Source organism: Panulirus ornatus, chromosome 17, assembly GCF_036320965.1.
Source record: "Panulirus ornatus isolate Po-2019 chromosome 17, ASM3632096v1, whole genome shotgun sequence".
In the NCBI taxonomy this organism is placed as follows: domain Eukaryota; kingdom Metazoa; phylum Arthropoda; class Malacostraca; order Decapoda; family Palinuridae; genus Panulirus; species Panulirus ornatus.
The window spans coordinates 21765117-21779790 of record NC_092240.1 but is presented as its reverse complement, the minus strand read 5'-3'; the positions used below and the strand labels follow the sequence as shown (position 1 = coordinate 21779790).

Below are 14674 nucleotides of genomic sequence, written 5' to 3'. Positions count from 1 at the left end.
GCTGGAAAAACCATTGTCCGTAAAATTGCTCTCCACAGGATCTGAAGACAGACCATCATCATCAAATACTTCAGGATCATCTACATGGTTGTCTAAATCTAACTAAAAACCACTCGGTTTCCTTCCTAGAAGTCTCATGAAAATATGCTTTAAGTTGCATGGATGGAGGATAATTGACTATGAGGAGAAATAATTAGGCATTGTCAACAGCCATGATGCATGTGTGTCTACATAAAGAGTGCAAGGCAACTGTGTTGTAAATGATCAGTGCCTTCACTGTTGTAGCTGCATCAGGGGAGGAAGGACTTTGTAATATGATGAAATGTTGTTTTGCAGTGTTGTAGGATGGGTGATGTCCAGTGTAAATGGGAAAGTGTGACTTGTCTGGGAAGAGTGACTCCTGATGGGTGCATGTCTTGTGAGTTGGAGCTGGGAAAGCAGTTATTTTAGTGTGAATGAATAATGATACTTGTTGTCAGGATGCTAAAAGGCAGTATTAGTTTACCGAGCAAAAATAATGAAGGAAAATCTGGATACTGAAGCAATGCATGGAATGTTTAAACAGACAGTAGTATTTCTAAACTGATGTGAAAGGTAAATGCAAAAAAATCTCCATCAATCTATCTATTTATATCTCTGACACATGTTCCAACTGGAACTCACTTAAGGGGGTGACCACAGCGATAGATTCACTACTTCTTAGCCTTTAGTGCCTCACCCATAACAGGCCACTAGCAGAGGGCAACTCTAGTACAGTGTTTGCAGAGGCTCCTACCTAATGTTCATACTGACTACTACTACCTAATGCTCTTACCTACTACTTCTACCAAATGCTCCTGCCTAAATGTTCATACCTACTACTTTATCTACTACTCCTACCATCTTGCCAAAAGCAAGGCTTGTTCATATTGCTCATCGCAAGAAAATCTAGCTATGAAGAATGAGCTGTATGAGTTCAGCATTGTCATGTGTTATGTATGACAAGGGGATTTTGTATGTTTTGTGGACAAAATGCCAGTAATCCATGTGTGGGTGAGGCAGAAAGAAAAGTCAGCTAACTAGGTCAGATGAGTGCAACTTTACAACAACTGAAGGGCTGGCTCACTACACAACCATCAATAACCCTCCCAATATCCAGGTGAGTAGTATTGGTAATATACCCCCCTGGTTGTTGGCTGCCTACCAACTATCTTACCTATTTTGAGATGAAATGTTTGGGTTAATTCATGGGGAGCTTTATCACAGAAGCCAGAATTAATGAAGTTGATGGTATGATCCATAATATCAAAATGATGGTTTACATCTGAATAAATCACAAAGGAGTTCAAGTGTCCAGATTCAACATACAAACCTGCTAAGTCTTCGGTTGATACAACCACCATGTAATAAAAGAACAGAAAGAAACTGTAACAGAAGAAAATGGGAAAGAAAAAGAAGTAAAGAAAAAAATCTCCCAGTGAGTAGAACAATCATAGCCAAAAAGGCAAAAATGGCTGACCTAGTTAAGAAATGAAAAAAAAATGGAAGAGGAAAGCACCAGAAGAAAAAAAGGAAAAATGTTTTCAAGGAAGTGAGCAGCACAATTTAGAGGGAATGATGATGTTAAAAGAAATACATGAGATAAAATTGACAAGAAACACTGAGGTAGCACAGATAAGGAAGAGATGCAAATGGAATATCAGTTTATTCCCAATGTGAAATGTGAGAGGATAAAAAAATCATGTGGGGTAATAGATGGAAATATGGTTGTGTATAATGTACAGTTACCAGAGCACTGGAGCAAGAACACTTTGTCTTTAGTGAAAGAATTACTTGTCTATCTATCATTTTTCACTCTATCTATATTTGCATGGGGCAGAACATGTATATGCATGCATCCTATGTGGGAATTAATCTTGAAGTGGAGCCTATGCCACAACCTTCAAAGGCCAAGAAATAGACAAGGCTGCCCAGCTCTATAGGGTAGACTTGGTAACCACTTATCCAATGACTATCACATCCAAGTTAGTGCACTTGGTTTGTTTAATGCTACATGGTAATAACAAGCTTAATGCTGCATTGGTGGCTACAAAACACTTAACTGTCACTGGTTTATAATCTTACAGTAAGAAGTCTTCACAGCATGATAGCCACCTTTAACAAAACTAGTAAAATCAACAATCGTATACAATAAGCACAGAACATTTGAGTGTCTCTGGTTAATACTTTGCGACTACAGGAAGTTCTTCCAGCACGGTGGCCATCTTTACTAACACTATCATAAACAATATTCATTTATAATGAGCAAGAAACACTTAATTGTCTGAGTGTTACTATAGGAAGTTCCTTCTTCCATACTACTTCTAGCTTTCTCTAACTTCATGTTATCAATACAATCAACAACTACTGCATCTACATTTGAAGAAAAACATCATACAACCTTAGGTCTTCTTTCTGCAGAGTAATCTAAAAGTTGTCAAATTCAAATTTTGTCGTGCAGGAAATTCTATTCTTTCTTTTGATGCCAATCACTTTCAAAATATACTTAAAACAGTGTAATCAAACTCACTACTTCAGCATTCCATATATTCTGTATGAAGATGGTCCAGCAGTGGTACATATTTTGTTTGAGAGGCTGATTCCCCTTCACAACCACCATTGACTCCTGGTCATTTCTGGAAAACATTATGATGCCACAATTCAATATTTCTTAAACTACAAACACATAACATACATTACTTTCTTACTTCAATTCAGGTAAAAGCTTGGTGGAACATGCACCTCCTCCATATGTCAGATGTAGTTAAAATGTTCTTAACCACTGCTCAAGGATTCTGGTTCCTAATCTGGATAGCACATCCGTGAAAGAATTGTCACATCCATTAAACCAAGACAAATGTATAAATGAACAAAATGATGGTAGCTTCAAAAAAGGATATAAAAAGAGGAAAGTTGTGGTTGGAAAATATTAAAAAGGAGAAGAAAAAGTAAAAGTAATATTCTCAAAAAAAAAGTGTAGTTTCAAACCACATATCAAACAATCTCATTATGCTCAAGAGCAAACAAGGATAAAGAAAAGCATTATAAAGGTGAAAAGGATTAATTCCTCTCATGTGTCTGACAGTAATGTATCCAAAGGTAAAGAATTCTAACCAGTCCACACCAAGGTATTTCATTATAGCAAATAATTCAACTTTCATTGATATTCTCACAAGTACATAAATGTACAATCCAAGGAAATCATCTTTTTGACTGTGCATTCTGGTCCTTTCTGCAGAGCTAATTTTCAACTGATTGGATTCTTTTTATTAGACAGGCTTAAATTTCCATTTTCAACAAGCTTCAATCGGGGAACAGTGTGAAATACTTTCTGGTGGTTGAAATACTTTCTGGTGGTTCATGAACACTGAGTCTACCTACATTTTTTGAGCTACTGCTTACTCATAGAAGTCCTGAAGATTTTCAATGCACAATCTCATATCTCTGAATCTTTGTAAGTATAATCAATAAACTTTCTGCTTCTCTTTCCATATACTTAACAGATCCCTTGGCCATCGGTTTAGCTTTTTTTTTTCTTTAATATGCACAAAACCTGTTCTCTTTCAACACCCAAACTCCACTTCCTCTTTCAAATCTTTCATGAAAAGCATCTTGTGTGGCTGTCAGTCTGTAAGATCTTTACTGAATACAAAAAAAATATTATTGGGGCCAGGCAACATATACACTGATCTATCCTTAATGAAACTAAATGTATCTTGTCTAAAAATATCAATACAAAACTTTCTATAGTCTTTTCTCCTCCTTTAAGTTCAATACTTTTCATTGTCTTTCCTTTTACCCATCAATCAAAATTTAGTGGTTATATGTTCCACAAAGAGAATATCCTCTTGAACTTAACATTCAGCTCCTCATTTTCTCTACAGTTGCAATATCCATTCCTTTATGTCCTTCAGTTTAACTGCTTATTTTGTAAATGTCAATTTGCTTCTGATGAATCTAAGAAACAAAGTTTTTCATCTCCCTTGTCCACTGTTATATTTTCTTTCCCTGTATCTCCTTCCATAATGCTGTCTTCATTTCTTGTTCATTTATGCCTTTCAAACGCTGACTGGCTGCCCTGCCATTTCTATCTTCTCTATATGGCATCTCTTCTTTGGCATTTTTAACCTCATTGGGGAACAATGCAAAACTATTTCTGGCACTCCAGAAGCATTGTGCACTCAGTCAAATCAGTCCCGAAGATTCATTAAACATATTCTCTTTTTTCTGAACTCATGTTGTAGCTTCTCATCTGTAAGTTCTCATTCATTCACTATCTGTTAATTCTTCCACTACTTCACAGACTACAAATATCAGTGATAATAGCTTGTAATCTACCATGTTTTCTTTTCATTTTTACATGCATTACATTTGTTTTCCATAGCTCCTTCACACCATTTCCTCTTTCACAGATTTCCAAAAGAGCATCTTGAGTTGCCCATCAATGTTTCTATACACTTCTTGAATACATAGTACAAAATACCATCATGGTCCAATCTACTTTAACTGTCTAGCGATTTCAATACACTCCACAACCTTTCATCCAATTCATTAGGTAAGTGTTGGTGGACACATGTCCTCTCCTGAGAATACCCCTCAAAACTGTATTTAGCTCCTTATATAGTCCCTTTACTGTTTCATTCAAGTTTCAGTCACTTTCATATGCCCACTTCCTTGTAGTTGACATCTGCTCAGGATGAAATTACAGAATAAATTAGGTTTTTAACTATGCTGTCTGCAGTTTTCATTTCTTTTTCAGAATTTCTTCCCTTATTCTACTTTACTCATTTCTTTTTATTTCATGCCCTTCAAATGCAGCCTGGCTGCTCTAACATTCATATGTTGTATACAGGACATCTCTACTTTCCATGGCCTTTTTGCCCTTGCTATGCAATGTCTCTTTCTTTGGCTGAAATCCTCTTCTCTGTATCATACTGCCATTACTCATCAATAAACTCCATCAAAAACTTAACAGAACTTCTTATTAAGGAATTCTGTGTTCCACTTGTTCCTACACAACCTGTTCAGCCCAACAATTTCTATCTTTATATCTACTCTTGGCTTTTGGGTTACTCTGATACTTCATTCATAACTAAAAGCTCAAAGTATTTCATGATCACTTTTGGAAAGTGGAGTCCTAGAGCTGCTGCTTTTTGTTTCCAAGCTCCAGTACATGAAAATGTTCAATACCAAATGAGTATTAGCCCCTCTGACTCTCATGTTTACAGTGGCATGCTGGTACAAGAAGCTTCTGTTTATCCTGTCCAGCCAATGTACACATCCTTACAAGTCTCACATTTAACTGCATAAACACTTCCAATTGTTATATTGTTATACTGGAAAGTGACATTCAAAACATCGCTTTCTAGTAACTGTCTTACATTAACTACATATGATGAATAATGCAACACCAAACAATTGGATTTATCACCCTTCTCTACATTAATCTTACTTCTTTCTTTCTTTCATACTATTCGCCATTTCCCGCATTAGCGAGGTAGCGTTAAGAACAAAGGACTGGGCCTTTGAGGGAATATCCTCACCAGGCCCCCTTCTCTGTTCCTCCCTTTGGAAAAAAAAAAAAAAAAAAATTAATCTTACTATGTGTATAAATGTCTTCCTGGCTTTCCATTAAGCCTTGTTCATAAACCACTTCAGAAAAACAGAAGCTGAAAGATGTTATTGACAGCAGCAGTCAGTACAGTAAATGGAGGTGACCACATTAAGTGCTACTGCTAAACATTCCAAAGAAAATAATCATCCCGTAGACCGTAACCATCAAGTAACATACCTTCACCGGATTATGCTACTCATAAGATCACTTAATGTCTTAATTACTAATATCAATAAATTCAACCTAATCCCAGGTAACTTTAAACCACATCCTATCATCAACTAAATAATTATGAATAAACTATCTGGGGCAGAATAGCATAAGGGATTTAGATGAGCACACATCTCGCTACCTAGGTCAACCACCTCCCCTAACCCTCAAACAACCCCTTCTGACCACTCTCTGCCACCCCCATCACTACTCACTTCAATGCTTATGTCACTTATATCTCTTAATTTCTGAGGAGACATAGCACAAATAGGGTCTGCAGGTCAGTGTATTTGTGTTGAGCATCGAAACTCTATTAGGTACATACACCTGACATAGCGGATTTCCTCCATGAAACATGTAGTGCATAGTAAAATTTCAATAAGCCAGTTGACTTCTACACTGTAACTGTAACAAGTAAGTCAATATCACAGAAAAGTGTGATTGTCATATTACTAACACACACACACACACACGCATTTTTTTTTATACATATTTGCCATTTCCCATGTCAGCGAGGTAGCAGCAAGAACAGACGACTGAGCCTAAGAGGGAAAAATCCTAACTTGGTTCCAGCTCCCATCCCTTTTAGTTGCCTTCTACAACACACAGGAAATTTGTGGAAAGTATGGACCTTCGTGAGGTGCCTGAGGATTAGCGTAATACATGTATAGTGTGTGTGAAAGTAGAGAAGGTTAGCACTCCCCTTTATCAAGGACAACACACATATGTCAAGGCACAGCTGCTTCGGCGGCAGCTGACTCATTTTTTATGTAAAGCGTCTGGGGTAAACCATGGAAAGTTTTGTGGGGACTGGATGTGTAAAGGGAGCTGTGGTTTTGGTGCATTATATATGACAGCTAGAGACTGAGTGTGAACGAATGTGGCCTTTGTTGTCTTTTCCTAGCGCTACCTTGCGCGCATGTGGGGGGAAAGGGTTGTCATTTCATGTGTGGCGGGGTGGCGACGGGAATGAATAAAGGCAGCAAGTATGAATTATGTACATGTGTATATGTCTGTGTATGTATATATATGTATACGTTGAAATGTATGGGTATGTATATGTGCATGTGTGGACATGTATGTATATACATGTGTATGTTGGTGGGTTGGGCCATTTTTTCGTCTGTTTCCTTGCGCTACCTCGCTAACGCGGGAGACAGCGACAAAGTATAATAAAAAAATAAATGCACAGTGCCATTATACAAAGGCAAAAGGGATAAAGGTGAGTGTTCAAATTACAAAGGAATAAGTTTGTTGAGTATTCCTGGGAAATTGTATGAGAGGGTATTGATTGAGGGGGTAAAGGCATGTACAGAGCATCAGGCTGGGGAGGAGCAGTGTGGTTTCAGAAGTGGTAGAGGATGTGTGGATCAAGTTTTTTATTTCAAGAATGTGAGAAATAAATATAAAAACAGATGGATTTGTATGTAGCACTTATGGATCTGGAGAAGGCATATGACAGGGATGATAGGGATGCTTTGTGGAAGGTCTTAAGAGTATAAGGTGTGGGAGGTAAGCTGCTAGAAGCAATGAAAAGTTTTTACCAAGGATGTAAGGCATGTGTATGAATAGGAAGAGAGGAGTGTGACTGGTTCCCAGTGAAGGTCGGTCTGTAGCAGGGGTGTGTGATGTCCCCATGGTTGTTTAATTTGTTTATGGATGGGGTGGTTAGGGAGGTAAATGCAAGAGTTTTGGAGAGAGGGGCAAGTATGCAGTCTGTTGGGAATGAGAGGGCTTGGAAAGTGGGTCAGTTCTTGTTCACCAATGATACAGCACTGATGGCTGATTCGAGTGAGAAACAGCAGAAGTAGGTGCTTGAGTTTGGAGAAGTATGTGAAAGGAGAAAGTTGAGATTAAATGTGAATAAGAGCAAGGTCATTAGTTTAGTAGGGTTGAGGGACAAGTAAATTGGGATGTAAGCTTGGATGGAGAAGAATTGGCGGAAGTGAAGTGTTTTAGATATCTGGGAGTGGAACCATAAAAGCGGAAGTGAGCCACAGGGTGGGGTTGAGGGCGAAGGTTCTGAGAGTGATGAAGAATGTATGGAAGGAGAGAACATTATCTTCAAGAGTAAGAATGGGTATGTTTGAAGGAATAGTGGTTTCAATAATACTATATGGTTGCTTGCAAAGCAGGGGCTATAGATGGGTCTGTACGGAGGAGGGTAGATGTGTTGGAAATGAAATGTCTGAGAACAATATGTGGTTTGATTAAGTAATAAAAGGGTAAGAGAGATGTGTGATAATAAAAAGAGTGTGGTTGAGAGAGCAGAAGAGGGTGTGTTGAAATGCTTTGGACATATAGAAAGAATGAGTGAGGAAAGATTCACAAAGAGGATATATGTGTCAGAGGTGGAGGGAACAAGGAGAAATGGGAAACCAAACTGAAGGTGGAAGAAGAAAGTGAAAAAGATTTTGAGTGATTGGGGTCTGAGCATACAGAAAGGTGAGAGGTGCGCAAGGAATAGAGGGAATTGGAACGATGTAGTATACTGGGGTTGACGTGCTGTCAATGGACTGAACCAGGGTATGTGAAATGTCTGGGAAAGGTCTGTGGGGCCTGGATGTGGATAGGGAGCTGTGGTTTTGGTGCATTATACATGACAGCTAGTCTAAGACTGAGCGTGAACAGATGTGGCCTTTTTTGTCTGTTTTCCTGGGGCTCCCTTGCTGAAGCAGGGGGTAGCGATGCTGTTTCCTATGGGGTGGGGGAGTGCCTAGAATGGATGAAGGCAAGCAAGTATGAATATGTACATGTGTATAAATGTACATGTCTGTGTATATGTGTATATATGTATATCCCTGGGGATAGGGGAGAAGGAATACTTCCCACGCATTCCTAATGTGTCGTAGAAGACGACTAAAGGGAACAGGAGCGGGGGGCTAGAAACCCTTCCCTCCTTAAATTTTAACTTTCTAAAAGGGGAAACAGAAGAAGGAGTCACACGGGGAGTGCTCATCCTCCACAAAGGCTCAGATTGGGGTGTTTAAATGTGTGTGGATGTAACCAAGATGAGAAAAAAGGAGAGATAGGTAGTATCTTTGAGGAAAGGAACCTGGATGTTTTGGCTCTCAGTTAAACGAAGCTAAAGGGTAAAGGGGAAGAGTGGTTTGGGAATGTCTTGGGAGTAAAGTCAGGTGTTGGTGAGAGGACAAGAGCAAGGGAAGGAGTAGCACTACTCCTGAAACAGGAGTGGTGGGAGTAAGTGATAGAATGTAAGAAAGTAAACTCTAAATTGATATGGGTAAAACTGAAAGTGGACGGAGAGAGATGGGTGATTACTGCTGCATATGCACCTGGGCATGAGAAGAAAGACCATGAGAGGCAAGTGTTTTGGGAGCAGCTGAGTGAGTGTGTTAGAAGTTTTGATGCACGAGACCAGGTTATAGTGATGGGTGATTTGAATGCAAAGGTGAGTAATGTGGCAGTTGAGGGAATAATTGGTGTGCATGGGGTGTTCAGTGTTGTAAATGGAAATGGTGAAGAGCTTGTAGTTTCATGTGCTGAAAAAGGACTAGTGACTGGGAATACTTGGTTTAAAAAGAGATATACATAAGTATACGTATGTAAGAAGGAGAGATGGCCAGAGAGTGTTATTGGATTACAAGTTAATTGATAGGCACATGAAAGAGAGACTTTTGGATGTTAATGTGCTGAGAGGTGCAACTGGAGGGATGTCTGATCATTATTTTGTGGAGGCGAAGGTGAAGATTTGTAGAGGTTTTCAGAAAAGAAGAGAGAATGCTGTGGTGAAGAGAGTGGTGAAAGTAAGTGAGCTTGGGAAGGAGACTTGTGTGAGGAAGTACCAGGAGAGACTGAGTACAGAATGGAAAAAGGTGAGAACAAAGGACGTAAGGGGAATGGGGGAGGAATGAGATGTATCTAGGGAAGCAGTGATGGATTGCGCAAAACATGATTGTGGCATAAGAAGCATGGGAGGTGGGCAGATTAGAATGGGTAGTGAGTGGTGGGATGAAGAAGTAAGATTATTAGTGAAAGGGAAGAGAGAGGCATTTGGATGATTTTTGCAGGGAAATAATGCAAATGAGTGGGAGATGTATAAAAGAAAGAGGCAGGAGGTCAAGAGAAAGGTGAAAGAGAAGGCAAATGAGAGTTGGGGTGAGAGAGTATCATCAAATTTCAGGGAGAATAAAAAGATGTTTTGGAAGGACGTAAATAAAGTGCGTACACAAGGGAACAAATGGGAACATCAGTGAAGGGGGCTAATGCGGAGGTGATAACAAGTAGTGGTGATGTGAGAAGATGGAGTGAGTATTTTGAAGGTTTGTTGAATGTGTTTGATGATAGAGTGGCAGATATAGGGTGATTTCGTCAAGGTGGTGTGCAAAGTGAGAGGGTTAGGGAAAATTATTTGGTAAACAGAGAAGAGGTAGTAAAAGCTTTGCGGAAGGCGAAAGCCGGCAAGGCAGCGGGTTTGAATGCAGTGGAATTTATTAAAAAAGGGGGTGACTGTATTGTTGACTGGTTGGTAAGCTTATTTAATGTATGTATGACTCATGGTGAGGTGCCTGAGGATTGGCGGAATGGTTGCATAGTGCCATTGTAAAAAGGCAAAGGGGATAAAGGTGAGTGCTCAAATTACAGAGGTATAAGTTTGTTGAGTATTCCTAGGAAATCATATAGGAGGGTATAGATTGAGAGGGTCAAGGCATGTACAGAGCATCAGATTGGGGAAGAGCAGTGTGGTTGCAGAAGTGGTAGAGGATGTGTGGATCAGGTGTTTTCTTTGAAGAATGTATGTGATAAATACTTAGAAAAGCAAATGGATTTGTATGTAACATTTATGGATCTGGAGAAGGCATATGATAGAGTTGACAGAGATGCTCTGTGGAAGGTATTAAGAGTATATGGTGTGGAATGGAAGGTATTAAGAGTATATGGTGTGGAATGGAAGGTATTAAGAGTATATGGTGTGGAAGGCAAGTTGTTAGAAGCAGTGAAAAGTTTTTATCAAGGATGTAAGGCATGTGTACGAGTAGGAAGAAAGGAAAGTGACTGGTTCTCAGTGAATGTTGGTTTGCGGCAGGGGTGTGTGATGTCTCCATGGTTGTTTAATTTGTTTATGGATAGGGTTGTTAGAGGTAAATGCAAGAGTTTTGGAGAGAGGGGCAAGTATGCAGTCATGGATGAGAGAGCTTGGGAAGTGAGTCAGTTGTTGTTCGCTGATGATACAGTGCTGGTGGATGATTCACGTGAGAAACTGCAGAAGCTGGTGACTGAGTTTGGTAAAGTGTGTGAAAGATGAAAGCTGAGAGTAAATGTGAATAAGAGCAAGGTTATTAAGTACAGTAGGGTTGAGGGACAAGTCAACTGGGAGGCAAGTTTGAATGGAGAAAAACTGGAGGAAGTGAAGTGTTTTAGATATCTGGGAGTGGATTTGGCAGCGGATGGAACCATGGAAGCGGAAGTGAATCATAGGGTGGGGGAGGGGGCAAAAGTTCTGGGAGCATTGAAAAATGTGTGGAAGTCAAGAACATTATCTTGGAAAGCAAAAATGGGTATGTTTGAAGGAATAGTGGTTCCAAGATTGTTATATGGTTGTGAGGCGTGGGCTATAGATAGAGTTGTGCGGAGAAGGGTGGATGTGCTGGAAATGAGATGTCTGAGGACAATATGTGGGTGGTGTGAGGTGGTTTGATCAAGTAAGTAATGAAAGGGTAAGACAGATGTGTGGTAATAAAAAGAGTGTGGTTGAGAGAGCAGAAGAGGGTGTTTTGAAATGGTTTGGTCACATGGAGAGAATGAGTGAGGAAAGATTGACAAAGAGGATATATGTGTCAGAGGTGGAGGGAACAAGAAGTGGGAGACCAAATTGGAGGTGGAAGGATGGAGTAAAAAAGATTTTGAGTGATCGGGGCCTGAACATGCAGGAGGGTGAAAGGCATGCAAGAAAAAGAGTGAATTGGAACGATGTGGTATACCGAGGTCGACGTGCTGTCAATGGATTGAACCAGGGCATGTAAAGCATCTGGGGTAAACCATGGAATGCTTTGTGGGGCCTGGATGTGGAAAGGGAGCTGTGGTTTCGGCGCATTATACATGACAGCTAGAGACTGACTGTGAATGAATGTGGCCTTTGTTGTCTTCTCCTAGTGCTACCTCGCACACATGCTGGGGGAGTGGGTTGTCATTTCATGTGCGGCGGGGTGGCGACATGAATGAATAAGGGCAGACAGTATGAATTATGTACATGTGTATATATGTATATGTCTGTGTGTGTATATATATGTACACGTTGAGATGTATAGGCATGTATATGTGCGTGTCTGGACGTGTATGTATATACATGTGTATGCGGGTGAGTTGGGCCATTCTTTCATCTGTTTCCTTGCGCTACCTCGCTAACGCAGGAAATGGCAACAAAATATAATGAATATATAAATGTATGTCTGTGTATATGTATGTATATGTTCACGTATGGGCATTTTTGTTTATGTATGTGTATATGAGTGGATGGGCCATTCTACGTCGGTTTCCTAGCACTACCTCGTTGATGCAAGAAACAGCGATCAAGTATAATAGTGATAAAATAATAATAATAATACATAAATGCCCATACATGCACATACATAAATACACATATACATAACACATGCGGTTAAGTAAAAGAGAATAATATTATCAATATCATTATACTTGATTGCCATTTCCCATGTCAGTGAGGAAGCACAAGGAAACAGATGAGGAATGGCCCAACTCACCCACATACACATGTATATAAATAAATGCCCACACATGCACATATACATACATATACATTTCAACATATACACACATATACATACAAAGACATGTACATACATACACATGTACATATCCATACCTGCTGCCTTCATCCATTCCTGTCGCCACCCTGCCACACATGAAATAGCATTCCCTACCCCCTCTAACGAGGCAGAGCCAGAAACATGCAAAAAAGGCCACATTCATTCACATTCAGTCTCTAGCTGTCATGTGTAATGCACCAAAACCACAGCTTCCTTTCCACATCCATGCCCTACAGACCTTTCCATTGTTTACCCCAGACGCTTCACATGCCCTGGTTCAATCCACTGACAGCACGTCGACCCCAGTATACTACATTGTTCATATCCACTCTATTCCTTGCATGCCTTTCACCCTCCTGTATGTTCAGGCCACTATCGCTCAAAATCTTTTTCACTCCATCCTTCCACCTCCAATTTGGTCTCCTGCTTCTCCCTCCACCTCTGACACATATATCTACTTTGTCAATCTTTCCTCACTCATTCTCTCCATATGACCAAACCATTTCAATACACCCTTTTCTGCTCTCTCAACCACACTCTTTTTATTACCACACATCTCTCTTACCCTTCCACTACTTATTCAATCAAACCATCAAAAACATTTAATTTCCAACACATCCACCCTCCTCTGCACAACCCAATCTATAGCCCATGCCTCACAACCATATAACATCGCAACCATATAACAGTGTTGGAACCACTATTCCTTCAAATATACCCATATTTGCTCTCCGAGATAACGTTCTCGGCTTCGACACATTCTTCAACGTTCCCAGAATTCTTGTGCAACATAAAGGTGTTTGGATGTTTCACAGAAGGTCAGTAAAAAAAAAAAGTTCAGGAAATACTAGGCTTCTCCAATATCTGTTACGAAGCAAAGATATAAACAACTTACCTTCCACCAAATGCTAATATTTCCTGGAAGCTGTCAATACGAATAAAGTTGAGGTAGTCGTGTGCTGGTGATGGGTCCCATTTCCATGCCAGTTTCTCTTCCATTGCATACTATACTGATGGAAAAGTTAAAAAATATGATAACTTCATCCTGCTCATTGCATATCCTTAACAAAATCTTACGTGAAAAAAATAAATGAAAAAGCAAGTTTTGAAAACTGAAATATCCATTATCTCCAAGGCAGCATCACACAACTATCAGAGATTCTCTTGGATATTCTCTGGGAAAATAAGGGTTAGAATCTTCTACTTCTACAATAAAGTTGATAGAAGGTACTAAAGTGTTAAGATAAGGGAGAAACTTAGCACTTCTATCAATTTTACTGTAAAAGTGGAAATAACTGTTACCATTTTCATTCAGAGAAACATTTTAACATGTTGAAGTTTAGTATATACAGAAAACCCACCAATATGTGTTCATATATTCATTATTACTCAGCTCAACATAACACAGTTAAATTATCATCATTCCAGTTGATGCTCCTTAGGGTATTACATATATGCAGATCAGAATTCAGTGCTGATGAGTTTGGGAAGATATATTCCATTGGATACAAGTTAAATATCCTAGATCTTTCATTGATAAATCCCTTAAGCTGGCAAAGAAATCATTTTATAGAGTTAAACCCAAACCTCCCCTTCATACCAAGAATCTTTTTGTGATAATTTTACATAACTTCCCAGGTTGCTGAAGTCCTTTAATGTAAACACAGCCATCAGCAATAACAATACTATAAAAAATATCTTTATCAAAAACTCACCAGAAAATTTTGTGGGCTGTGTTTACACAATACCTTGTAAAAAATTTAATATGTTTTATGTTGGGCTCTATGGTAAGGATCTTTATGTTAGACTTAAGTAACATAAATATAGTATAAGAACAGGACAAGGATCAAATGCTTTGCTTAATCATGTTAAAAATTATGACCACTGTACTGACTGAAGTAATGCCAATTCAGTTATTAATTGTAACTCTTTTACCACGAGAAATATCACTGAATCGTCTATTATCAAATGCAAAAAGAATTGTAACATTAATAATAATGAAGGTCTATACAAATTGGACTGTTTAATTGTAGGCAAAATTTGT

At 39.1% G+C, this 14674-nt stretch overlaps 1 protein-coding gene and 1 non-coding gene across 6 annotated transcripts in view; one reads left to right on the top strand and one right to left on the bottom strand.

Annotated features, from left to right (window-relative positions):
* Window positions 1–14674, bottom strand: part of LOC139754618 (SPRY domain-containing SOCS box protein 3-like) — a 70654-nt gene that overhangs the window by 48285 nt on the left and 7695 nt on the right. For 3 of the 5 annotated variants that reach the window (XM_071672082.1, XM_071672081.1, XM_071672080.1), the window contains exons 2-3: window positions 13526–13640; window positions 2549–2654 (exon numbers count right to left, since the gene is read on the bottom strand). In XM_071672082.1, coding sequence (XP_071528183.1) covers window positions 2549–2654; window positions 13526–13629 — 210 coding nt within the window. In that variant the 5' untranslated portion in view covers window positions 13630–13640. The remainder of the gene's footprint in view (window positions 1–2548; window positions 2655–13525; window positions 13641–14674) is intronic. The other 2 variants (XM_071672078.1, XM_071672079.1) reach the window with 1 other exon arrangement.
* Window positions 6513–6612, top strand: LOC139754841 (U6atac minor spliceosomal RNA). Its single transcript, XR_011713962.1, has one exon. It is a non-coding gene; the product is annotated as a U6atac minor spliceosomal RNA (small nuclear RNA).